The 26,828-nt window shown below is 44.4% G+C and overlaps 1 protein-coding gene across 1 annotated transcript in view; it reads left to right on the forward strand.

The window, feature by feature from the left end:
• LOC144498895 (ethanolamine kinase 1) overlaps positions 1-26,828 on the forward strand; it is a 422,701-nt gene that overhangs the window by 233,097 nt on the left and 162,776 nt on the right. Inside the window, exons 4-5 of the mRNA XM_078220756.1 lie at positions 16,658-16,806; positions 24,791-24,874. Of these exons, the coding sequence (XP_078076882.1) occupies positions 16,658-16,806; positions 24,791-24,874 (233 nt within the window). The remainder of the gene's footprint in view (positions 1-16,657; positions 16,807-24,790; positions 24,875-26,828) is intronic.

Consider the following 26,828-nt stretch of genomic DNA (forward strand, 5'->3'; position numbering starts at 1 on the left):
GCAATTTTAACTTAAGTTCATACTTCAGATGAACTTCCAACGATGTATCTGCACCATTACTAAGGATGCCTATTTCCCCTTTTGTTATACTGCCTAATTCTACACCCAGAGTTAACTCATTCAAACCCCCATCCTTGTCTTTCCTATCTCTAGACCTGACAAATCTAATAAACTCCCTGGGTGGTCTCTTAGCTTGTATGAATTGAAGATCATCCAAAACTTTGCTGCTTGTATCAAATCAATCCTCATTGACCTACATGTTTCCAAAGCAACACTTTAATTTTCAACTTCTCATTCCTGTTTTCAAATCCTTCCATGGCCTCATCCATCCATATCTCTTTGATCTCTTCCAATCCCACAATCTTCCGAGATGGTTGTGCTCATAAAGTTCTGGTCACTTGAGTATCCCCAATTTTACATACGTCCTAAGCTCTGAAATTTCCTTTCCAAATCTATTGCCTCTTTACCTTTCTCTCCTCTTCAAAATCTACCTCTTAGGCTACACTTTTGACTAACCACCCTAATTTAATTGCCCGGTGTTAAATTCTGTTTGATAACGGGCGGCACGGTAGCACAGTGGTTAGCACTGCTGCTTCACAGCTCCAGGACCTGGGTTCGATTCCCGGCTTGGGTCACTGTCTGTGTGGAGTTTGCACATTCTCCTCATGTCTGCGTGGGTTTCCTCCGGGTGCTCCAGTTTCCTCCCACAGTCCAAAGATGTGCGGGTTAGGTTAGGTTGATTGGCCATGCTAAAATTTCCCTTTAGTGTCCTGAGATGTGTAGGTTAGAGGGATTAGCGGGTAAATGTGTAGGGATGTGGGGGTAGGGCCTGGGTAGGATTGTGGTTGGTGCAGACTCGATGGGCCAGATGGCCTCTTTCTGCACTGTAGGGTTTCTATGATTCTATGAACGCTCCTATGAAGCACCTTGAGATATTGCACCAGATAAATACAAGTTGCTATTGTTGTTCTTTGATTCAGAGGGTAACATCTGAAGGGGCAGTTGCACAGTTCAGCTTTTTAGGAAGCTTGCGTATGTCTGACCAATGATATGAAGAAACCTTCATTTTATCACAGAATCGTAGAATCACAGAGTCCTACAGTGCAGAAGGAGGCCATTCGGCCTGTCGAATCTGCACCAACCACAATCCCACCCAGGCCCTATCCCCATAATCCCATGCATTTACCCTAGCTATCCCCCAACACTAAGGAGCCACTTAGCATGGCCGATCTACCTAACCCGCACATTTTTGGATGTGGAAGGAAACCGGAGCACACGGAGGAAACCCACGCAGACGCGGGGAAAATGTGCAAACTCCACACAGATAGTGACCCAAGCCAGGAATCGAACCCGGGTCCCTGGCACTGTGAAGTCATAGTGCTAACCACTGTGCCACCGTGCCAGCATTTGGTCAACTTCCATTTTGCAATAAAAGTTGACCAAAGGTGAGCATTAATGAATTTTTTTAAAGGGATAATCTACCTGATCTCAATTGTAAACTCTGAGGATTTAGTGGAGGAGCTTGGTCTCGAGCTAATGAGTCCACCACAATTTTGTGTCGAAATTGGAAAATCATTTTGTGTGCCTGTCTCTTTGAAATTCTGCACTCTGAGCTCAACATAAGAAAGGGGCACCAACACAAACGGTACACCCTCCAGGAAGAGAAGACATTTTTTGGAGACTCTTTTTAGCAACAATTGGAGAGTGAGAGCAGAACTAGATGAGGGCGGTTCCAGTCTCTGAACAATAGAGGAGATTTGTCAGAGGAGTTTGGCATCGTCGGCTAAGTCAAAGCCTACGGAGTGTCTGAGGAGGGATAATGCACCACAGTCATAATCACAGAGGAGATCATTCGTGACTCTGATAAGTTCCGTTTTAGTGTTGAGGCAGGGACAAAGAGCCTGACTGGAGAGACTCGAGGCTTTGATTTGATTTATTATTGTCACATGTATTAATATACAGTGAAAAGTATTGTTTCTTGCACGCTATACAGACAAAGCATACTGCACATAGAGAAGGAAAGGAGAGGGTGCAGAATGTAGTGTTACAGTCATAGCTTAGGTGTAGAGAAAGATCAACTTAATATGGGCGGCACAGTGGCACAGTGGTTAGCACTGCTGCCTCACAGCTCCAGGGGTCTGGGTTCGATTCCCGGCTTGGGTCAATGTCTGTGTGGAGTTTGCACATTCTCCCCATGTCTGTGTGGGTTTCCTCTGGGTGCTCTGGTTTCCTCCCACAGTCCAAAGATGTGCGGGTTAGGTGCATTGGCGACGCTAAATTGCCCCTTAGTGTCCCGGGATGTGTAGGTTAGAGGGATTAGCGGGGTAAATGTGTGGGGTTGTGGGGATAGGTCCTGGGGTGGGATTATTGTCGGTGCAGACTCGATGGGCCGAATGGTCTCCTTCTGTACTGTAGGGTTTCTATGATAAGGTAGGTCAAAAGTCTGGTGGCAGCAGGGAAGAAGCTGTTCTTCAAGTCGGTTAGTACATGACCTCAGATTTTTATATCGTTTTCCTGACGGAAGAAGGTGAAAGAGAGAATGCCTGGGGTGCTGGGGTCCTTGATTATGCTGGCTGCATTTCCAAAGTAATGGGAAGTGTAGACAGAGTCAATGGATGGGAGGCTGTTTGCATGAAGGACTACTTCATTCATGGCCTTTTGTAATTTCTTACGTTCTTGGTCAAAGCAGGAGCCATACCAAGCCGTGATAGAGGAAAGGTGGGGATTTGAACTCTTGAAGGATGAGTGGTGGTGGATTTGGATAGCAATTAGGTGGCAAAGTTCGGGAATAAAATCAAAGGCTACATGGGAATGACAGAGATTAGAAAAGATGCAAAAAAAACCCAAAAACTGGTGAAACTACCCAGATCAGATATCTGCTGAAGAGAGAAACACAGAGTTAACTGATGTTCTAGTGCTCTTCATGTCACCAACCTGAAGTATTAACTTTGCTTCCTGTCCTGGCGTGTATTTACTATTATTCCAGATCTCCAGCATCTGCAGTATTTAGCTATTGCACTAGAATAGGCATGTCCTAGTTATAAATAGAACCCCCGCCACACCCCTTTTCTTCAGCTGGATCAGTCATTGATAAGAACATTTGATATCTCAACATTATAATGAAATGTTTTCATATCTAATTAATTGTGGTGGACCTCAGTTGTGCCTTTGTCCTATATGGACCACCGTTGTGTGTGCTTGTCATACCGGACACATCCCCTTCCAGTTTGGTTCCTCCCCTCGGCACCTAGTATAAAGGTGGCTGTCTCCTCCCCCAGGTTGGTTATTTGTTGGGATCTGCTCCTGATTCTGTTGTGAATAAAAGCCTACACTTGTATTGGCACACCGGTAGTCTTTCGCCTTATTGATAGCGCATCATTAATTAACAACAGTCTATAGGTATAAAACTTCACAATATAACAACCTCATGAAACGCAAAGTTAATCCATAAAGTAAGGCTCACAAATCCAACAGAAGTTGCCCTTTTTAAAATTGTTCCATTAGCAATGGCTCTCCCGATTCCTGATTAACTTACCACATAAAGGCATCAGTCTGAGGTCGACAAAATGTATGAACAAAACCTTTGGAGGGAGAGCAGCTCCACACAAAGTGAGTTGGAACACCATTTTTTTTCCCCATTTATCGCTGCTTATTTTCTCCTGGGCACAGAATCAAAGGAGCTGCAGCTTGGCACTAATTCCCAATCTTGCTCAAAGACTATAAGCATGGCTAGCTGGGAAAATGAAAATACTCCTCAGGAGAGGGTCGCGGTGGAAGCACATTACTGTAGCAGCAAAGGAAGTCGCAGCCTGTGCCTGACCTCTGACTTCGCTTGACCAGGGAGTGTTTTATATGGACACTAGATGCTAAAACTGTAAACGCTTTCCAATCCCAGCATCAATATCTCCCATCTTGAGCACATAAATCCATCAAATGAGAAAAAAGAGAAAGAAGTGTTTCTGATGCACAGACACCAAGAGCTGTTCTTTAACTATTCCACACCCAAATCGGCAACAAATTCCCAAATTGAATTGTTTTGTTTGTTTAAAAAGCCTGATCACCTGCTATCTAGCTGACTATCTTGATTGCTACATCCTCCTGACTGGATATTGTAACTAAAGATAGTGTATGGTTGCTTTCGCTGTAAAGTACAACTAAGGTAGTGTTTTTGTAATATGTTTCTTAGAATTAGTTAAACTAAAACAAAAATGCATTACTGTTTTCAGTCCTGAGTTCCTGAAAGAAAAACTAGACCTGTGCCGCATATACTTTTAAAATGAAAATCGGGCCTGAGTTTACTGAAATCTTGCACATTCATGTATGTTCTTTATTATATGGTGCAAAGATTCCAGGAGGTTATGATGTAATTATGCCACTACTTATACCATGTACTATCTGCTGGGACTTCTGAGCTGCTCCACTGATACCATCATTGAGAATGTTAAACAGCTAATTACCACAACTCTGCTTCTACATCAATGTATATTTATTCAGCATGTGCGCTAAGCATGGATCCAACTGGCAATGAAACAAGACCAGGGATCTTCTGCAGTTTGGGAGACAAGTCTATACATAGGCATCTCTTCTCAACCTGACTTATAAACTAAAGTAATTTCAGTGCAAACTCATCAAATCAAATTGAAGCCACCCTGAATGTTTTAAAGTTTACTTATTAGTGCCACAAGTAGGCTTACGTTAACACTATAATGAAGTTACTGAGAAAATCCCTTAGTCATCTCTGGCGCCTGTTCGGGTACACTGAGGGAGAATTTAGTATGGCCAGTGCACCTAACCAACACGTCTTTCAGACTGTGGGAGGAAACTGGAACACTCAGAGGAAACCCACACCGACACAGGGAGAACGTGCAGACGCTGCACAGATAGTGACCCAAGGGAATTGAACCCAGGTCCTTGGCGCTGTGAGATAGCAGTGCTAACCACTGTGCCACCGTGCCGCCTATTTCTGTTCTGTCTGATGTTCTGTCTTTACATGTCCATGTTATCAGAGCAATTGGCCCTAAATGTGTTGTTCCATTCTATTCAGTTCCTGCGACCTCAGATGTGTATCATATGTTGACCATCATGCCTATATATCCCACAAAAACTGTAAGCTTCAAACTTTTAACCAGAGGTATTTTCCGATATTTAATCATGTTTACAATCACAAGCTCATAGGTCATTCGCAACTTACCATCATTTACTCGATTCACTTAAGAGGACATTGGAATAAGACAAAAGATCTGCAGCGGATAAGCACTTGTGCTTCAGAAGAAGACTTTGGGGAGGCCGTTATACTTCTGTACTAGAACAACCAAACCTGGGATTGTGTTTAGCCAGAATTTATCTACAAACTTCTGTAAATTTTCCTAATTTCTTGTTGGAATCTTCCCAAGCATTCTGTTACTGAAGTAATTATCCAAACAGTTTTAATCAAAAATAACTATTAACACCTCCTATGACCTTAGTGAGAACACACTCAGCTTGTTCTGGCGGCCTCAAAATGTGAAACAGTGTGAAGATTACCATTCAAATGTTAGCATGAACTTCCCTTGTCTGATATTTCAACATAGGCATCAACTCACTTGTTTCAAACCAGTTCAAGCCTGCATCAAAGTCAACCACAGAGTTTTATCAGAACGTGTCAAATTGTTTATACGCAGGTTTCAATTGCAGCATCATTTGAAGGTTAAATGCTAAATCAGAGACTGATGGTGCTGAGACCCGGGGTCGATGTTTGGTACCTCTTCCTGTTGCTTGGTTCAAGGATCAAAGCACAATTTAGAGAGATGGCTTCCTATTTTCACCGGTTAAAAATAAGCTTTTGAATTCTCCTGCAAGTTCTGTTTTTCCCTTTGGTTGAAATATTTAATTTCAAACCATACATCAAGCTTCCAGTTTTGTTTCAAAGGGTTGCGTGTATAATTCCTATAAAATTCAGGGAACGTGCAAGATCTTTTCTTCCCTCAAGTGACTTTGGTTGATATTATTCAGACATCTGTATATAATACTTTTTAAAATGTTTGTTCCAAATATAAATATTGAAAGCATTTAAAGGTTTAAATTGCTGTCTGATATTTTTTCTTAAAGGGGAAAGGCATCAGAGATAATGAGGATAACAAGGGGAAGGGGACAATGCTATCACAGTAGGGTATATTTCATCATGTGTTAAAAGTGAGCATTTAATACTGGTATGATCCTTTGATTCAATTGCCATCAGAAAAAGAAGAAAAAATATATATAAGGACAATAAAATAATTGTAGACTTGAATGAAGTGCAATAAACTTCTGGTATTTTGACAGATTACACTGTCAATAAGTTTAATGGAATTTGAAATGATATATTTTATGAAATATATACCCCTTTGGTGTTGTGTTTATCTGAGATACTGCACCACAATGAATGGGATTTTACATCCTCACTTGTCCCGAAACTGTAATATCCCACCCGAGGTCAATGGACCTTCCCATGGTCCGCCACTCGCCCGCTCTGATTCCCGTGGTGGGTGGGACAGTAAAATTCTGGCCAACATCTTGGACTAAACTCTCCCTAAACTCGTAAAACCTCGATCTACGTGGGTGAAGAAGGATAATTTCACATTTTGTGTTCTTTTCTTTGTATTCAGTTTTCTAGCCCCCTGACATCTGGAGTTACCGCCAGTAGGATTTAGTTTCATGGCTGAAGTGGAAAGGGATTCAGGCACATTGCCTGTTTGTGACAGCCACCGCCCCAGATTTTATTTCCATTGATTTCAATGAAAATGAAAATCGGGTGGTTTCTGCAATCAGTGGGCCTTTGTCTCCGCCCACTACATAAGTGCTGAAGATGCCAATGACCCTCCTGACAGTTGTCCGAGTATAATTTCACTGCGGCTCCAGAAGAAGAGGAGACTGACTATCTTACAATGGAGGATGGCACACACCAAGCACATTACCCCAATTGGCAACCAATGGGCATCCCTAGATAGCAACAAGGAACAGAAATATAAGTTTTCTTTTTAAATAAGATGTCTTCCCTCACCTGTTGGGGCAGCACGGTGGCACAATGGTTAACACTGCTGCCTCACAGTGCCAGGGACCCGAGTTCGATTCCCGGCTTGGGTCACTATTTATGCAGAGTCTGCACATTCTCCCTGTGTCTGCATGGGTTTCCTTCAGGTGATCTGGTTTCCCTTCCACAGTCTGAAAGACGTGCTGGTTAGGTGCATTCGCCACGCTCAATTCTCCCTCAGTGTACCCGAACAGGCGCCGGAGTGTGGCGACTAGGGGATTTTCACAGTAACTTCATTGCAGTGTTAATGTAAGCCTGCTTGTGACACTAATAAACTGTTGACCTTGAGAAGTCAGAGCACAACTACAAATAACTCAGCACAGCACAGCACGGGGATTAAACGGGGTTTCTATACCTTTAAATCATTCAGGAATCTGTGACCAATGTTGTTAGCCAGAGTCAGGTTTCTTGTTTAGTCAGTGATTTCTGTCTATGTGTGCAGATTGCTATTCCTTTTCTAATGCTGTAGCAGTTTTATTCCCCCCCCCCCCACCAAAAGAAATCCTGAAATAAATTGCACAAAATATATATTGGGAGCAAACAAGCATGTAATTGGTTGCAAAAGGTTTCTGTCATTCTGAAAGAACTACCTGTAAACATCAATCCCATTACTTTCAGTTTTTTAGTTTTACATTTTTCAAATCAACTTGATGTGACACAAGTTCTAACAGGAATTTAAGAGGGAATAATGTATGGATTGCAGAATTTTCAGAAGCAGTGTAACCTGGTTGATATTACATTTGTAAGCCACATTGAAATACGTCACTGATCAATTTTAGCATGCTGAAAATTAACTTTGGAATGGAATGAATGTCTCCACACTAAATAAAATTAAATTCATATCGAACTCATAGAACATAGAACAATACAGCTCAGGAACAGGCCCTTCGGCCCACAATGTTGCGTTGAACATGACACCAAATTAAACTAATCCCTTCTACCTACCCTTTGTCCATATGCCTCTATTTCTTGCAAATTCATGTGCTTATCCAAAAACCCTTTAAACTAGGCAGAGTGGGGGGCACGGTGGGCACACAGCGCCAGGGACCCGGGTTCATTTCAAGCCTCGGGTGACTGTGTGGAGTTTGCATGTTCTCCCCGTGTCTCCATGAGTTTTGCTCCAGGTGCTCCAGTTTCCTCCCACACACATGTGCAGGTTAGGCAGATTGGCCATGCTAAATTGCCCCTTAGTGTCCCAAGGCGTGTGGGTTAGAGGGATTAGTGGGGTAAATAGGTGCGGTTGCAGGGATACGGCCTGGGTGCGATTGTTATCAGTGCAGACTCGATGGGCCAAATGGCTTCCTTCTGCACTGTAGGGATTCTATGATTTCTATGATTTATAAATCCAGGACACAGGTTTTAAAGGACAACTGCAGGACAAAGAGATGGGAAGAAAAACATGATGGGTGCCAGGAAATACTTATTTCTACATAAATGGGGCAAATGACAGCTATAGTTTTCTAGATAGGACAGTGCAGGCAAAAAAGACTTCTGACTTTCATGAGAAAGTTAGTAGCTTCCTTTGAAATATTAAGCTAGATTGCCCAAAAGGCCACGCTCAACCACAATTATCTCAGTTTACTTTGATCATAACAAGCAGTAGCTCCAGTTCCTGACTTTGGTACAGTGCTTTAGAACAGGGAAAGAAATAGAGCTCAAATGTGCTCATTAAAAAAGAAAAGAAATTTCCTTTGCACAGCACAGTTACATACTGACATTGCACTGATTGGTACGTTTTGAAGGAAATACTTCTCCAGACGGGTTGTGAATTTGATCCAATATTTTGTGATTGCCAATTTGAAAAATGTTTGGACTGTTGTTTAACCTTTGACACAGGGGTAGCACTCACCTCTGAGTTAAGAATTGTAGGATCAAGCCCAACCTCAGGGCTTGAGTACATACAATCTAGACTGACACTCGAGTGCAGAGCTAAAGGAATGCTGCACTTCCAGGCTTGTGTTGTCTACTTGGTGAGGCATTAAAATGTGTATTTGTCTGATCTCTCAGGTGAACATATAATATCCCATTGCGTTATTGGCAGAAGAGCAAGGATGCTTCTCAAGTATCTTGGCCAACATTCATCCCTCAACCAACGTCATCAATGACGGATTATTTTGGCATTATCTCACTGCTGTTTTGTGCTCAAATTGACTGCCATGTTTTCCTCCATTACAACAGTGACTAAATGTCAAACATACTTGCTGGGAAGCATTTTGGAACATCCTGAACTTGGGAAACGGCTCTATATAAATGAACATTTGCTCTCTGGATTGTAACAGAGGTAAAACGGTGCTCATCTTTCTTTCATTCAAGTTCTGCACCAATCACCTGCAGTGGCATTTCTGAATGTGAATTTAGAAATGCACAGAATGTTCTCAATTCATAATATTGTTGAGGTTTAAATAATGTGAAAAGTGAAAACCCTTCAGTTTTGAGGGAAGAAGTTCAGTCTACACCTAAAAAGTACAAACAGAGACCAGAATTCTCCCGTCCCGCCCGCCACGGGAATTGTAGCGGGCAGGGGGGTGGAGCATGCAAAGGTCCATTGACCTCGGGTGGGATTTTCCAGTTTTGAGGCAAGCGCGGAGGGAGAATCCCGCCCAGGATCTCAGTAACAACCTGGTGGGGAAGTAACCCGGGATGTTTAACCATCTACCTGTCTTCTTTCCACCAGGCTAGTAGTGTTAAGATACCCCCACCACTACCCCCTCCCTCCTCCCACTGTCTATTATCATCTGGGCTCACGTGTGAAGAGTGTCCATAGTGTTCATAGCAAGCTACACCTTTTCTACGAACCAAAACATCTAACTGAAATAAAAAACAGAAAATGCTGGAAGTGCAGCTCAGGCATCATCTATGCAGAGAAACTAACTTCATGCCCCCAGTTTTAATTTGATGATGCACTGGGAAGGAGTGGGAGCCAATTGCACGTGGGAAACCAGGAAATAAGTGCAGCAAGTTTGTCAGTGGCTTTTTAAAAAATATATTATTTTATAGGATGTGGGTAAGCCATCTCTAATTGCCCTTGAACTGAATGGCCTACTCGACCAATTCAGAGTCAACCCCATTACTGTGGATCTGGAATCTCAGGTAGGCCAAAGGATGGCACTTTCCTTCCCTAAAGGACATTGGCAAAGCAGATGGGATTTTACGACAATCAACGATAGTTCCATGGACACGGTTACTGAGAGTAGCTTTCAATTCCTGTTCCAATTACCTCAGCCATTTCACTGTAGTTTCATTTCCGGGTTTCCCACGTCCGGGCATGCTGGGCCCAGTGGACCTGACCTCAACTCCAGTACTTAAAGGGACAATGCCAGTGTGCAAGCTGATGAGGTTGGAGGTGGGAAGAAAAGGGATGGCAGAATGGATTTCAATTCAGCCAAAGGCTGTGCTGCATTTCAGTGATGCCTTCCTGGATGCGCTGCAGGGTTGTGCAGGTGGGGGGATGCGGGGGCTATGAGCAGCAGGAGAGATATAATCTTCGCTGTCAATGGGAGGAGGACCCACAGCAGGAGTTGCAAGGAATGTTAGTCACTTTCTCTGATTCAATATTCCTGGTTTCAGTGCAGAAAGCTCTGCAATGACAAAGGCATATGTCAGGAGAAGTGAGGAGAATAGTACTTTCATATACTGTGCACGAAAGCTCAGTCCTTCACTCCACCCTGCCACCTTTCCTTCATAGTATCACTCTTCACATCCTTGCAAGTGCACCTATACTTCTCTCTCGGTGCCTCTATCCACCACTCCCACTCACCTTCAGCCTTACGCACTTGCATGCTTCTCCCTCTCAGTCACTCTTACAAAATGTGCTCCATCCATGGGGTAAATACATGCCATCACAAACCTGTTATTTCCCAATTTGCAGGAGGAGAGTGCACAGAACATAGGGAGAGAACCAAAAGGATCCTCCAAACATTTTGCAATTGACAGATGCAGAGGAGAGATGCTTCCTATCAATGAAGCTTCAATGGACTTGGCTGCTGGAGATGGCAAGATGGGAACTTCCTTCTATCTAGGGAGATAGTTTGATAAAAGGCACCCATATGACATTGCCATATTCTGTCATGTTGACTTGATCATCTGCATAATGATAACTTGCAAAATATCCTTGCCTGGCAAGGCTTGTTTCATACCTTTGTGTTCCACGTTCATGCCTTTTAGTTCATGCATGCAGTTGGTGAGGTCTGCCTGAGGGTGCACCCTTGCAGGAATCATGCTTACCATACATCAGGTCAGGTACACATTGGTGAAATCAGTAAGGCAGATATTTGCATTCCACTTGGTGATCAAGAGCAGATGATGTAAACAGGGACAGCAATGGACATTCTGCATTGGAGAGTGCAGCTCTGTCCTGGCTCTGCTTAGCTGGATATGGATGCTATACCTCGGGAGACTAATTATCTTGGGTAAAGCATTTCCTGACCGCCCAAAGTCAAGGCACGTCAAGGAGTGTAATGGAATTCTCTCCATTTGTCTGGATGAATGCAGTTCCCACAACACTGAAGGTGTTTGATACCATCTGGGAAAAAGCTTGATTGGTGCCCCACCCACCACCTTAAACATTCACTCTCTCTATCACCAGCACAGGGGCTGCAGTGTGTACCATGTGCAAGATGCAATGCAGCAATTCGCCCAGCCTGTTCTCGGGCTGCAACATGTGTGCAGTAGATGGCGACCTGCACCTGTCCAAAACCTGCCAGAGCTGCAAAGCGGGGTTCCCGCTTCTTCTGACGGGCATCATCAGTGGCAAAGTTGCCATGGTTATCCGCCATGGCAAACGACCCCATCAGTCATCTCACATCCATTTATGCAAGATTATCTGGGGGATCCTACATGTCTGCAACAGAGCTCTTAAAGCATCTGGGAGTCAAACATATTGGCTGGAATTTTACTGCCCCGCCTGCCCTGGGAATCGGAGCGAACAAGGGGCGAGCATGGAAAGGTCCGTTGATCTTGGGTGGGGTTATACGGTTTCGGGACAGGCTAGGCCGTAAAATCCTGCCCATCGAGTTGCTGGTGGGGACTTTGGCAGTCACTGATATTGCATTTTAAAAATTCATTCATGGGATATGGGTGTCGCTGGCTGGCCAGCATTCATTGCCCATCCCTAGTTGCCCTTGAAACTGAATGGCTTGCTAGGCCATTCCAGAGGGTAGTTGAGAGTCAACTACATTGCTGTGGCTCCGGAGTCACATGTAGGACAGACCAGGTAAGGATGGCAGATTTCCTTCCCTCAAGGTCATTGGTGAAACAGATGGGTTCTTCCAACAATTGATAATAGTTTCATGGTCATCAGTAGATTCTTAATTCCAGATATTTTTTTTTAACTGATTTCAAATCCCACCATCTGCCATGGCGAGATTAGAACCCAGGGCCCCAGAACATTAGCTGAGTGTCTGGATTAATAGTCTGGCAATAATATCACTGGGCTATCACCTCCTCTGGCCACCAGGTCCAATGAGAGGCTGCAGATTTCTGCAAACACCTGATTTGACATCCTGAGCTACCTGAGACACTGGTGCTCATGCTCAAGGGAGTTGAGCCATTGCATGTAGACCCTGTTTTGTGGTTAGTATCTCATGTGAAATGTACCTCACTGCTGCCCCCCTCACTGCTGCCTCCTCACTGCTGGTCCTGTCTCTTTGAGTATGTGAACATGCTGCTATGAGTATTGTTGCTGGCCATCTTGGTCCTCATCTGAGGTGTAACCTAAGGCAGCGTATGTGGCACCCTTAGAACGAACCTCCAAAGTGTAGAAAGTAGCCTCTTGGCAAAAGTACTGTGAACAAACCTTCTCCCACTAACAGGCAGAAAGTAGTTGTTGCATTTATTGGCATTTCTGCCAATGAGCATTCTTTATAACTTCCTTGACCAGGTGTGGGCATCATTGTCTAGGCCAGCATTTATTGCCCATCCCTTATTGCCCTTAACAAGGTGGTGCTAAGCCACCTTCTTGAACCATTGCAGGCTATGTAATATAGGTAAACATACAATGCTGTTTGAGGGGGAGTTTCAGAATTTTGACCCAGTTACAGCAAAAGAAAGGGAATGGAGTTCCAAGTCAGGATGGTGAGTAACTCAGAGGGGAACTTGCAGATGGTGCTTTTCCCTCTGCATCTGCTGCCCTCGACCTTCTAGGTGGTAGAGGTTGCATGTTTGGAAAGTGCTGTCAAAGGAGCCTTTGTGAGTGACTGCAGTATATCTTGTAGATGGTATATACTGCTGCCTCTGTGTGTCAGTGATGGAGGGTGTGGATGTCGTGACTGGGGCGCAAATCAAGTGGGTTGTTTTGTCCTGGATGGTGCTGAGCTTCTTGAGTGTTGTTGAAGCTTCACTCATCCAGGCAAGTGGAGAGTATTCTATCCCACTCCTCATTTATGCCTTGTAACTGGTGGACAGGCTTTGGGGAGTCAGGAGGTGAGTTACTCGCCACATGATTTCTAGCTTCTGATCTGCTCTTGTAGCCATATTATTATATGGCTAGCCTAGTTCAGTTTCTGGTCAATGGTAACCCCCAGGATGTTGTTAATGGGGGATTCAGCAATGGGAGCACCACTGAATGTCAAAAGGAGATGGTTAGATTCTCGCTTGTTGGAGATTGGTTCAGCCCCATCCCTTGCTGCTGTGTATTCATTTTGGTTTCACTGGTAAATTTTAGCAAGCCCAAGAAATTGGTGGACCCAACACCAAAGTGAAAATACCACTGTAGTTGAGTAATTAACATATGAAAATTGACAATCACAGAATCCCTACAGTGCAGAAAGAGGCCATTCGGCCCATCAAGTCTGCATCAACCACAATCCCACACAGGCCCTACCCCCATATCCCCACATATTTTACCCACTAATCCGTCTAACCTACGCATCTCAGGACACTAAGGGGCAATTTTAGCATGGCCAATCAACCTAACCCGCACATCTTTGGACAACCTGTTTTATTCATTCATGGGATGTGGGTGTTACTGGTTGGGCCAGTGTTTATTGCCCATCCCTAAATGCTCTTGTCATTTTAAAGGTCATTTAAGTGTCAACCGTGTTGATGTGGGTCTGAAGTCACATGCAGGGCTAGCTGGATATCCTCACTGTTCTGAAACAGTGTACATTAGCAGCATGCAACTGTGTTTCCACGCAGCCTCTTTGCTAAAATAGAAGCTGTACTGGCTGCCAACATTGTGTACAATCGTTTAACCAGAACTACAATTGCGGAATTGCACAATCGAGCTTCCACCACAATCTTTTTATTCATTTTTTTATTCATTCATGGGCGTCGCTGGCTGGCCAGCATTTATTGCCCATCCCTAGTTGCCCTTGTTCAGGGGGCAGTTGAGAGTCAACCACATTGCTGTGGCTCTGGAGTCACATGTAGGCCAGACCAGGTAAGGGCAGCAGATTTCCTTCCCTAAAGGAGGTTAGTGAACCAGATGGGTTTTTCCCGACAATCGACGACGGTTTCATGGTCATCAGTAGATTCTTAATTCCAGATGTTTTTATTGAATTCAAATTCCACCATCTGCCGTAGCAGGTTTCGAACCTGTGTCCCCAGAATGTTAGCTAAGTTTCTGGATTAATAGTCTAAAATAATACCACTAGGCCAACGCCTCCAACCACAATGTCGGGTTTAAAGTGCAAACTTGCCACTGATTTCTGCAATGCTATTGAGAGTGAACTTGTATTATAAGTGGGCCACGGGAGACCTCATATAATATGACAAAAAGGACCAGTGATTCAAAAATATTTTGCCAGTATTTTATAGAGAAATAATAGATAGATAGATATCAATATCTTTCACACAGAGGGTAATACAGCTGCCATTTGTATGAAGGAATGGTTGTATAACTGTTTTGCTGCTGAAGACCACTCCAATAACAACAAAAAGAGAGGCATTTTATCAAGAGAAAGGAGACAGTTGACCATTGAGCTGACTTAAGCAAAATCCATTTCATTCCACAGTGAACTGTGGTGCCTTGTAACCATCATAAAACCATCAAGAAATGCCATAGCATTTTCAATATTATAAAACATTTCCAAAAGTAACTGTGGGGGTGATCTCACCAAAAGAATTCTCAGCCCTGAACGAGCGTGAAAATGGGAAAGTTTCAGATCCATTTATTCAGCAAGGCAACAAGTCCAATCTTACGCCACTGTGTGCAAAGAATGAAGCACAATCCGCACCCCCCCTCTCCCCCTGCCACCAAAGTAGGGGAAGGGGATGGGGCCTAATCTCACCGGAAAGCCGGCAACTCACAGTAGAGTGTGCAGTCACACACGCGCAGATCTCTCTGAGATCTGTCTGCGACATCAACCCCTGGATATTGTCCACCTTCCCTCCCCGTGATCGCTGGCCTCCCTGGCCGATTGGTCCCCAACCCCTGAATTTCATCCCCCACCCACCCCAGTCAATCCACACCCCCCCCAGATTGATTGCCCCTGCCTTGGCCTGGTTGATCGCTACTTCTCAGGCCAACCTCTGGTTGCAGAATGCACAGCTGCCCCCCCCCCCCCCCCCCCCCCCCCCCCCCGGCCTCAAGGCTGGCCCCCATTGCTGATTGTGCAGCTTTACCCTGCCTGTCTCCCATGAGGCCCCACCCCATCCAGGCCCTACCTCCTCTCCTTAGAACCAACACCCATCAGGCTCCACCCACTTGGCACGACCTGGAGCCTGGTGGGCACTGCCAGGGTCCCAGACTGGCAGTGCCAAGTTGGCATTGCCCAAGGGGCACTGCCCCCTTCTGCTATGGACTTCCTGGGGAACCTCAATGGCCTCTGTTCCCACTGACGAGCCCACCATGACAGGTCCACATTGATGAGGATCACACACATGATCCTCGCTGGTGAGGATCTTCACCAGTAAGGCCACTAAGGCAAGTGAGCCCAGAAGATTGTGTTTGGGGTTCATTAATAATATTTAAACCCACATTTAAATGGATTTAAATATTGAGATCTGCTTCGCCAGGAATCCGCGCCCTCTAAGATTCACGAGAGGCACAAAATTGGGTGCAAACCTGATTTTTCGCTTCTTGCGCGATCATACTGGCTCGCGCTGCCCATCAATCGGCAGGACTAGAAGGTAAGATCGCCCCCTGTGTGTTCATTGTTTTCTGCTTGCGAAGGAATGCATGGTTCAAACACTTGATTTAGTAAGAGCATGTTCTAATTCAGAGGGCTTGTAGCCAGTGTGTAGTGTCCCTGCCTCTGAGCCAGAAGATCCAGGTTCAAGTACCACCCCAAGACTTCATGACCAAGAAAGGTGCGTTTGTAAAGTGGCCAACCGGCCGAACGAGTATCAACCTGCAATTCCTTTGGAAATGCCAGTGACTGGGCGATAAGAGCAAGAGAGACTCCTGGTCAGCCAGACTTGATGTGGAGTGGCGCCCCTCAAGCTATAAGCCTCTGACGACAGACTAGAGACCTGTTTTGGGAATTACTAGCTATGGGAATTGAGAAAAGTCTGCCTTAGTGTAGGTGCGGGAAGAGAATTGGAGTGTTCTGATTGGAAAAGGTAAGTTAGCTTATTTTTGGAATATCTTATGTAGAGCTCTTAAGCACACCAGCAACTGTTACTATAGAGTTGTTCTATTTTATAAGTATGTATATATTTTATCCCCAGTTCCATGGAAATGAATGACGTGCCAACTCTTGACATACTTGTCAGTGAAATCGAAAGACTCAAAGAACACCTTTCCCAAGTTAAGTCCCCTGTGGTCCTGTGCCATAATGATCTACTATGTAAGAATATAATCTACATTGAAACACAAGGTAGAGTTAAAATTATTAAAAGAGAATAATAATACTTGTATTGATATCGTGCCTTATTACGTCAAACTGTCTCAAAGCGTTACATATGTTGAGTTATTTTTGAAAAACCATGACTAGCTAAAGAAAATAATTTTTAAAGCTAGACGTGACATATTTCAAAGTTTTAATTTTGCTAAGTAACACCTGAAATATAAACAGATGAACACGGGTTCCGTTGTAGAAAGGAAAGGGAAAGACATTAGCTGTGAAACACAGTTTTGCTGCAGTGGGTGCCATTTTGGCTCCACACCTCTGGTGTGGGCTGCACTAGATGCCATCTTGGGTAAGGGATTCATGTGGCATCAAGAAGCATGCTCCAGAAGTAGGCAGAGTAGGTAGATCACGATGGCAATTAGTGGGTAATGCTAATTTGACATCAGCACTTCTATCTCGGAGCTTAACTCTCCATTAAAACCTTGTCTTATTCCCGTATGTGTGTTCAGCAGCAGAAAGGAATCTCCACCCAGCCCGCCCCAGCCTCCCTCACCCTCAATCATCAACCAACATTATTCAAAGGAGCCATCAACCATTTTCAAGTTTGTTGCTGATTAATTTACGCTGGCTGTTGCTGAGTTTCTACAAGTGTTTGGTGGGTTCATAGAATAGAATCATAGAATCCCTACAGTGCAGAAGGAAGCCATTCGGCCCATCGAGTCTGCACCGACCACAATCCCACCCAGGCCCTATTCCCGTAACCCCTCATATTTGCCCTGCTAATCCCCCTGACACTAGGGTCAATTTATATGGCCAATCAACCTAACCCACAGATCTTTGGACTGTGGGAGGAAACCGGAGCACTCGGAGGAAACCCACACAGACACGGGGAGAATGTGCAAACTCCACACAGACAGCGACCCAAAGCCGGGAATCGAACCCAGGTCCCTGGAGCTGTGAGGCAGCAGTGCTAACCACTGTGCCACCGTGCTGCCCTTACTGTTATTTAAAGTTGCTGAGTCGCACAGGGAGTGGTGTGGCTGAAGAACTTGATCTTGACATCAAGGACTCTGCACAGTTGCTCCCAGACAGGAGTATAGCAACTTGTATCCCCCGTGCCCAACGGCATGAGAGGGAAAATGAGAAGAAGCAACACGATGGAGAACTCGCTGCTGGAAGAGGTGGTGAGGGGTTGGGGATGTGTGTGTGGGTGGGGGGGGAAAACGCCCTCAACAGGTGGGCATATCCATCGAAGATCTTTAAGGAGCGTTTCTCCTATTTGAGCCTTGGAACAGTTTGTGTGTATTGTTTTTGAAGGGGGTTCTCTGTGAAATCTGTCACTTTCTGCAGCCACATCGGCAGCCTCAGACATTGGCATTGCCAGTGGTTGTGAAGCTGACCGTGGTGATGAACAATTATACATCTGGTTCCTTTCACGTTGGAGTAGGCGATATTTGCAACATGGCCCATTTTGCCGTCCGCTGCTGCATAAAGGAGGGCACTGAGGCTCTGGACAGACAGATTTCATTCACTTTTACCAGAACAGGCAGGTAGCTTGGCAAGGATTGCAGGTTTCCCCATGGTGCAGGGTGCCAGCGATTGTATGCACACTGCTTGTGGGCACTGCCTGCCAGTTCTGAAAAGCACAGCTATCGAAAGTGATACCGCTCCCACAAAGACCAGCTGGTGTTTGATCATGCATAATGTATCATAGGTGTCAATGCCCTGTATCCCGGGAGTCACAGTGCCTTCATTCTGCGGCAGTTCTCTGTGCCAGTTCTCTGAATCACCACAAGAAACCAGAGGGTGGCTACTGGCTATTCACTGACCACCTGATTCATCACTCTGGTTCACAGCCCACTCACATAGGGGAATCATCCTTAGAATGACACTTATGCTATCACACAATATGTGATCGAACAGAACGATGGGGAGTTTAAACGACACATCCACTGCTTGGACCATTCTGCACTTGCCCTGCTGTACTTGGCAGAACATGTAATTGGCTGCTGCATCCGACACCTCTGTGGGATAGCAGCTCTTTCCGCCAGGTGTACAGGGAACAACTGAGGAGGAGGAAAAGGAAGAAGGGGAGGAGTTGGGACAAGGAAGGAGCCAAGCTACGCACCTCACCGTGTTGGTTGTGATTGACTCATTTGCCCCCAGGCTCAATTCTTCATTCACCACAGTCCCATGCCTACCTCCCCCCCCCCCCCCCATCACTGACCATCACAGCATCCTTTAGCCAGATTGCAAAAATAAAAGCCATACAAAACAAACATGCCAAACCAAAATTTAAGTCAAACCACCAAAAATCAAAATTAAATCAATTAAATGCAAAAATGAACTCAACCGAGTGAATTTCCTTAGTACCTCTCTTCTTTTCTGCTTGCTCTAGTGCTCCTTCTCGATGCTAGCCTAGTGGCGAGAGGCTGCTGACTTCAGCATGGTGACTGCAGATGGTCATGCAGGAAGACTCAAAGCCCAGAAGGCCCAGAATTGGAGTGCACCATTTCAGCTTTGCTGGTTGCAGTCCCGGCTGCTTGGTTGATAGGCAGCAAGGGCACTGGTGGAATCGCAGTGGTTGGAGGCTGGATGTTGTCATCCTAAGAAAGGACAGGGTGACAAACCAAGTGCTGGAAAGTGGGATTAGAATCGATGGGATGAGATAGGTGTTTGATGACCAGCACAGTCATGATGGGCCAAAGGGCCTCTTTCTGTGCTCTAATACTCTATGCGCGAAATTTTCCCATCTCATCCACCACAGGAATCATAGCAGCGGGACAGGGCTGTGCAAAGGACCGTTGAGCTCAGGCGGGATTTTCCAGTCTTGGGGCGAGTGCAGCCAGAAGATCCCATCCTATGACTATGAATCTATGATTCTATGGCAGCAATTTCATACTGCGTGGAGCAAGTGGGACTTCCTGAGGCTCCTGGAGCCCAGCTCATGCAGTCTAGCAATACTTAAAGCCAACTTTTGCTATTTAAAGTCAGCCTGCACCTCATAAATGGGATGTCCATTCTGGCTGGTGCAGAGGCTGGAAGTTGTAGGGAAAGAATGTCCGACCTGCAGAAGACTGACTAATGAGACAACAGGAAGAGCGAGCGTGTTCCAAGGTTTTCGGATGCAGCACCGCAGGTCTTAAGGAAACAAAGAGTAGGAGGGACGTTTCTCTGCAGAAGGCTAGGAGATTGCATGTGTGACCAGATATCTGTCACTGTCAATACTTGGTGTCATACCTGGAAGCAATACTGCAAGAAGTTCAATTACCTTACATGAGTGACCAAGATCAGCAAAAGAATCTTCAAATGCCATGTATTGTAACTGAGTGACTATCCCCAATTTAACATACTCAACAACAATCTCTACCAATCTTGGCAGTTGCGTGATATTCATAGCTTCACATGTGCGATCCTAGTAATGTGTTTGGAAGGTAGTCTGCTGAAAGTCCCTTTGAACACTGGTATCCAGAGCCATGATAGTAACTGTCTGAATCTGCATGACAGCAGCTGAGTCTGAGTTTCACCCAAACATTGGCGCCTTCACCTTGTGCTGCAATGAAAGCTGAAACATCGACCATTGCTAACTGGATTGCTCATTATAGAAACCCACAGAGACGTAATGGGCTGAATGGCCTCTTTATGTACAGTACTAATCTATGATTTTGATTGATTCTATAATTTATAAAGTATTTAAATGTCAACGTACAAGGAACCATTGTTATGTTTGGGAAATATGACAACCAATTTGCGCACAGCAATACCTCACATCCAGGGCGGCTTTTCACCCCCAAGACACAGTATGAAAGTCAGGAAGTTTCTCAGTATGCTACACTCACCTCAGGAAGAAGGTGCTCCGTCAGACTCAATTTTCACTCTAGGAAGATGGGGATGGGTGCAGGAAGGAGTTGAGCCCACTCTTCCAGGAAGGGCTCAAATCAGAAGTGGTCACAGGTTTTAACAAATGTTGAGATAAGACGGATTTCAGTTCTCAAGGACTCTGTTCCAATTGTTTCCTTAAAGTTTAGGCCCTCTGGCCCTCACCTTCATCATAACCTCCACCAACCCCATGCCACTCCATTCTCCCATGCTAAATCATGCCAACTCATGCTCCCACCCACCTCTTTGGCACCTTATAGTCCTTGTGCCAACTTAATGTCAATTCATGCCCGCTATTCTTTGTCTTATACCCTCCATGCCAAGTCATACAGTATCCGCCATAGGCAGGCCTCAGGAGCAATGTTGAGATCAAATAAAATAAAGGTCTAAATACCTATTACAACCTTCATTACATTAAAAAAATCTCCATTCTAGAAAGCCCGTTCAAAACTTTTAAATCCACTCAATTACTTAATCCCTTATAAAAAAAACAAATGCATCAAAGAAAACTAATCCTTTTATAAACTCTTTGAGCTGTCAATTGAGGTGAATGATTTTACAGAAGTGGAAGTAGATGTCGTAATGATGGCATGGATGCATTGTTGGAAGTTCAATGTTTCCCAACCGAAACTCCTCCCTCACCTTACATTTCCCTGCTTATGAAAAATGGCCCGGTCAATATCAGGGCCAAAGTGAATCTTGCCAAGTTTAGTTTAAAATATAGATTGTCTCTTGGTAAACAGGGTGGCTCCAACATTCAAACAGTTCCACAGAGTGAGGGAGAAGGCACCCATAGCGTAATGAACTTGAAAATATACACTGTAAGGGTTCTTTCCCTTTGATCCCTTTATCTAGCTTTAACTTTCTCAGTTGTATTAGTCTTCCATGTGTCCTTTTCTTCTTAATGGAAATATGCAAATAATGTAAATTCCATCAAAATGCAGAACTACATTATGTCATTGGTGAACATATGAAAAAGGAGCAGGAGCAGGCCATTCAGCCCCTTGAGTCTGTTCCGCCTTTTAATAATGTCATGGCTGACCTGATAATAACCTTAAATCTACACCCTGCATACCTTTCAGTTTTGTAAAAAAATTCTTCCTGCAGATGGAAACCCTTCAAAATGGTCAGAATGTCTTCAGCTATATCGAGGCCCTAAATTGTGAAATTCCTTCCCCAAACGTTTCTGCCTCCCCAACTCTATTTCTCCTTTGAAATTTTCCTTAAAACCTACTCCAAAACCAAAAGCCTGCCTAATGTCTCCTCATGTGGTTCGGTGTCCAATGCTGTTTACCAATTCTGTGAAGTACCTTGGGCCATTGCTATATAAATGAATATTCATGTTAAAAGCAATGCTGATGTCTTACTGTGTTGGTCTCTGTCCTAGTCATGAAGGCCTGGGGATGGGGAAGAGAAAAGGGGGTTGTCACAATCCCAGTCCCACAACACTGGGGTGTTTCTTGACAAGCTTCATTTAAAGTAGCAAGAATATATTCTCCAGGGATTTCATAATTAGCTCAGATAAAGTTTAAAGTTTATTTATTAATGTCACAAGTAGGCTTACATTAACACTGCAATGAAGTTACTGTGAAAATCCCCTAGGCGCCACACTCCGGTGCCTGTTTGGGTACATTGAGGGAGAATTTAGCACGGCCAATGCACCTAACCAACACATCTGTCGGACTGTGGAAGGAAGCCGGAATACCCAGAGGAAACTCACGCAGACACTAGGAGAATATGCAGACTCAGCATAGACAGTGACTCAAGCTGGGAATCGAATCCAGGTCCCTGGCCCAGTGAGGCAGGGACTGTGAGGCTAACCATTGTGCCACCGTGCTGCCCACAAAGCGATTGAAATTAAAAGCTAATAATATTGCGCTCTATGAAAGAAAAATAAAATAACTTGCATGTAAATAATTCCTTTCACACTCTTTACTTTGGAGCCAATGGATAACTTTGAAATGCAGGTCATAAGTAATTGCATCAAGAATTGGCAGTAAAAAACTTTAGTAGCATTGGTTGAAAGGCAAACATGGACTTGGACACTTGGGAAATCCCTTGCTCCTCTTCAAAAGGGAAACCAGTGGATCTTTTACATCCACCTCAACAAGCAGATGGGGTTGGGCTTTAACAGTTTACTTGAGAGGTAGCACCTCCAGAAATACAGCAGTTGCTCAGCACTGCACGGAGGTGTCAGCCTTGATTACATATTGAAATCCTCAAGGAGAGCTGTAAACCTACAACCTCCTAATCCAAGGGAAAGGCTGCATCTTAATTCTAATGGATAAATATTTTGGAGCAACTTGAGCCAAAGTTAACAATAAACCCTTCCACCCTTCCTCGCTCTTGCACCTCAGTACTGAACTGGAGACGCTACCCTCTCCAGTTAGCTGTCAATATGGTCTGCACATCATCACTGCTTCAAGGAATCTGTCCCAAAGTGATCTGATTAGTTGGTAGCATTGCCTGTGCATTCCCAGTCTTTGTTTATACACGATATTTTATCTGAACAGACAGCAATGTAACAAGGAATACTGCTTGTACATTGACTGGAAGATAGGTTACTCATGTATTTAAATTCCCATCATAATCGGCTATTAAGGGATTATGTTTCCCTCTCTGTTTCTTGACCCATAATTTACTTATTGCCCTGTGAATCATACATGTCAGTTTCTATATATTTCAATCTATTGACTAAAAGGAGTCTGCCGAAGTAAACTTGCTTGTCGAGACTTTTGGCCATATCTTGGGATTGACTGCAGCTCTTGGAAATGTAATTTCCCTGTTATACTCGGAACAACCTGCAGCCTGCATTATCCTCAGAGCTCGTTGGATTTAAAGGGAATTAGTATCTGCAAATTCCGCAACAGTTTCCCACTTCACAAATTGTACATTTTTGAGGAAGAGGAGTTGTAAGAGTCTGTAAAGGCACCTGAGATGAGCAACTAACCATGCAGCAGGATTTATCAACCAAAGTGCACTTTCCAAGGCCTGTGTCTGATACATTAGGAATTCTGCTCATTGCTGCAGACAGATCTTTGACCAAGATCCACAGTACACACAGTTCTGTGTGGCTGAAAGAGACGGAAGATCTCACATCCTCATTCCAGAGAATCACAGAGGATTTTTGCCAAACTGTTCCTCTTTAGGGCAAAGTCACCAATGCCTCTTTTGTCCAGCTATTCAGGTTATACATTTTGACAGTAGATCTAGGCAGATGACTGAAAGGATCATGCATTGGTAGGTTATTGGATTCTTTATTTCGAACTCTCCCATCTATTAAATGTCTGCACTCTTTCACCAACCCTTCTATGGTCTAAGTTAGCTCCTTGTTCCTCACAGCCTCCTTTCATATCCATGCAAAGTAACCAAACACCAAGCAGTCTCCACATCAAGTACTCCAATTATTTATTGCATCTGTTTACAAAAAACCTGATTTGTTTATTTTTCAATGCAAACATATAATATCACTATGTAATTTTTTTCTCTGCCCTTTTCTGACATTTCTTCCATGTGTGAACCTAGGATCTGACATGTAACTGGCTACTGCAACATATTAGAGCCCTTCTCTGAGGCTCCTCAATACTGGGATGGACAAGAGACAGGCAGTCTCTTGCCAACATTAGCTAACCCTGAGATTTCTGATGAAGACAATCTGCGAGGTTGACAATAGGTATAAAGCCCATCCTGACTCACTTATGCTGCCAAGTTGAAGGGCAAAGGGATTTCAGGGCAGCTATTCAATCTCATCCAGGATAGTAGTTAGTTTGCTGCAGTTGACTTTAGCACCCCGATCGTTAGCAGAAGGAAATCAATCAGTTTTTGCTACTGTTTGGTATGATGGAAGGTTTAATGGGAGGAGGACATGATTGGACACTCTATAGTTAAAACACTTGCTGTCAAATCACACAAATTAACTAAAGCCACTGACCGATCGATCAAAAGGTTCCCGCCACCGTAGGACTGTACCTCTTTTAGAGTCAACAAATCAATGAGAAAGAAAGGAGAGACAATCGAAAAAGAAGAGTTATTGCTTTGAAAAGCTTACACGTGATTTTAGACTGCTACAATTATGAGGTAAAGTTTTATTGTAATTTACTGATTAACCGATAAATGTTCACTGTTTTCTCAGGACTTGTAAAATTCATTGATTATGAATACACTGGTTACAACTACCAAGCTTATGATATTGGAAACCACTTTAATGAATTTGCAGGTAAGACACAAATTACCAATTTGAATACAGTTGTCATTTCATACCAGGTCTTGTTGAGACAAATTGTCAAATTAAGTGGAACTGTGCATTGATACCGTATAATATCCCAATTGCTCTTATGCTAAACTCATGCACAGTGCAACCAATTTCCTTTGCCTTCTTTTACTTGTGGGCTTAGGTAACACATACAAGTTTGTTGTCTACATCTGACAGGGTACATCATTGGCATTCTATCTCACAACAACTGGATGTTAAGTCTTCACTTCATGCCACTTCATGCTCTTGTGTAGACCTAGAAAAATTTATCCATTTTGCTTCCATATTTCCACCCCTCAATCATCTTCACATGGTCCATCTCTGACTCTTTTCTTCCTTTCCTTGTCCTCTATCTCTCCATTTCTGGTGATAAACTTTCCACCACTGACAGCCGACTGTCTCCCACAATTACCTTGACTACAGCTCCTCACACCCCACATCCTGTCAGGACTCCATCCCAGTTTTCAGTCCCTTCTTCTCCGCGCATCTGTTCAGATGATGCCACTTTCCAAAGGAGCGCCACCGATATGTCTTCCTTCTTCCTCAATTGTGATTTTCCACCCACTTGGTTGACAGGGCTCTCAACTGCGTCCAACCCATCTGCTGGACCACTGCTCTAGCCCGCCTCCTCCCTCCCAGAACCAGGATGGGGTTTCCCCTTGTCCTCACTTTTCACCCCACCACATTCAAAGGATCATCCTCCGCCATTTCCGCCAACTCCAGCATGATGTCACTACCCAACACACCCACCTCACCCCCACTGTCAGCATTCCGCAGGGACCGCTCTCTCTGGGACACCCTGGTCCACTCCTCCATCACACCCAACACCTTACCCCCTGTCCACGGCACCTTCCCATGCAATTGTAGAAGGTGTAACACCTGCCCCTTTACCTCCTCCCTGCTCACCATCCCAGGTCCTAAACATACTTTCAGGTAAAGCAGCGCTTCACATGCACCTCCTTCAATCTGGTCTATTGCATTCACTGCTCCCAGTACGGTCTACTCTATATCGGAGAGACCAAATGTAGACTGGGTTTGGCTTTGCTGAACATCTTTGGTCTACCCGCAAGCTGGACCCAGATCTTCCTGTTGCTTACCACTTCAAACACCACCCTGCTCTCCGTCCTTGGCCTTTTGCAATGTTGTAGTGAACCCCAACGCAAACTGGCGGAACAGCAGCTCATTTTCTGATTGGGCTTCTGGACTGAACATTGAGTTCAACAACTTCAGAGGGTGAACTGTCTCCTCCATCTGCACCAAATTTCCATTCATTTTATTCCATTTCATCTCATTCATCCATTTTATCATCCTTCTTTTTCACTTCTTTTTTTCCGCTTCACCATTCCAGCTCTCCTTCTTTCCATTCCCTCCCCCCGTCCCCACCTCCACCCCTTCAGTGCAACTGCCACATTCCTCAGGTAGTCCATTAACAATCTGTATTTGTGTTCTGCCATTCTCGCATTCTGATCACTTAATGGACACTCTTGGCACCTTCTCAGCCTTCTGTATCCTCATTTACATTCCCTTTGTCCCATTCCACCCTCCTCCTCCCCTTCCCCCCCCCTCCCCCCGCCACCCTCATAGTATAAATCTCTGCTGATTCTCTTTGCTCTCAACTCTGACTAAGGGTCACTAGACTCGAAACGTTGGCTCTATTCTCACCCCACAGATGCTGTCAGAGCTGCTGAGATTTTCCAGCGCTTTCTTGTTTTTGTTTCAGATTCCAGCATCTGCAGTATTTTGCTTTTATCTGGGTGTTAAGTCTCCCTCCTGCACTATCGCAGGAAGATCCAGGAAAAACCCCAGCCCTCACTATTGTTAACTTAGAAGTTAAAAGTAGAAATGATTTCAAAGGAGCAGAGAGAAGCTGAAAATAAGCAAGGTGAGAGTGGAAATCTAGACAGGAAACAAGACAATT

Source organism: Mustelus asterias, chromosome 9, assembly GCF_964213995.1.
Source record: "Mustelus asterias chromosome 9, sMusAst1.hap1.1, whole genome shotgun sequence".
In the NCBI taxonomy this organism is placed as follows: Eukaryota; Metazoa; Chordata; class Chondrichthyes; order Carcharhiniformes; family Triakidae; genus Mustelus; species Mustelus asterias.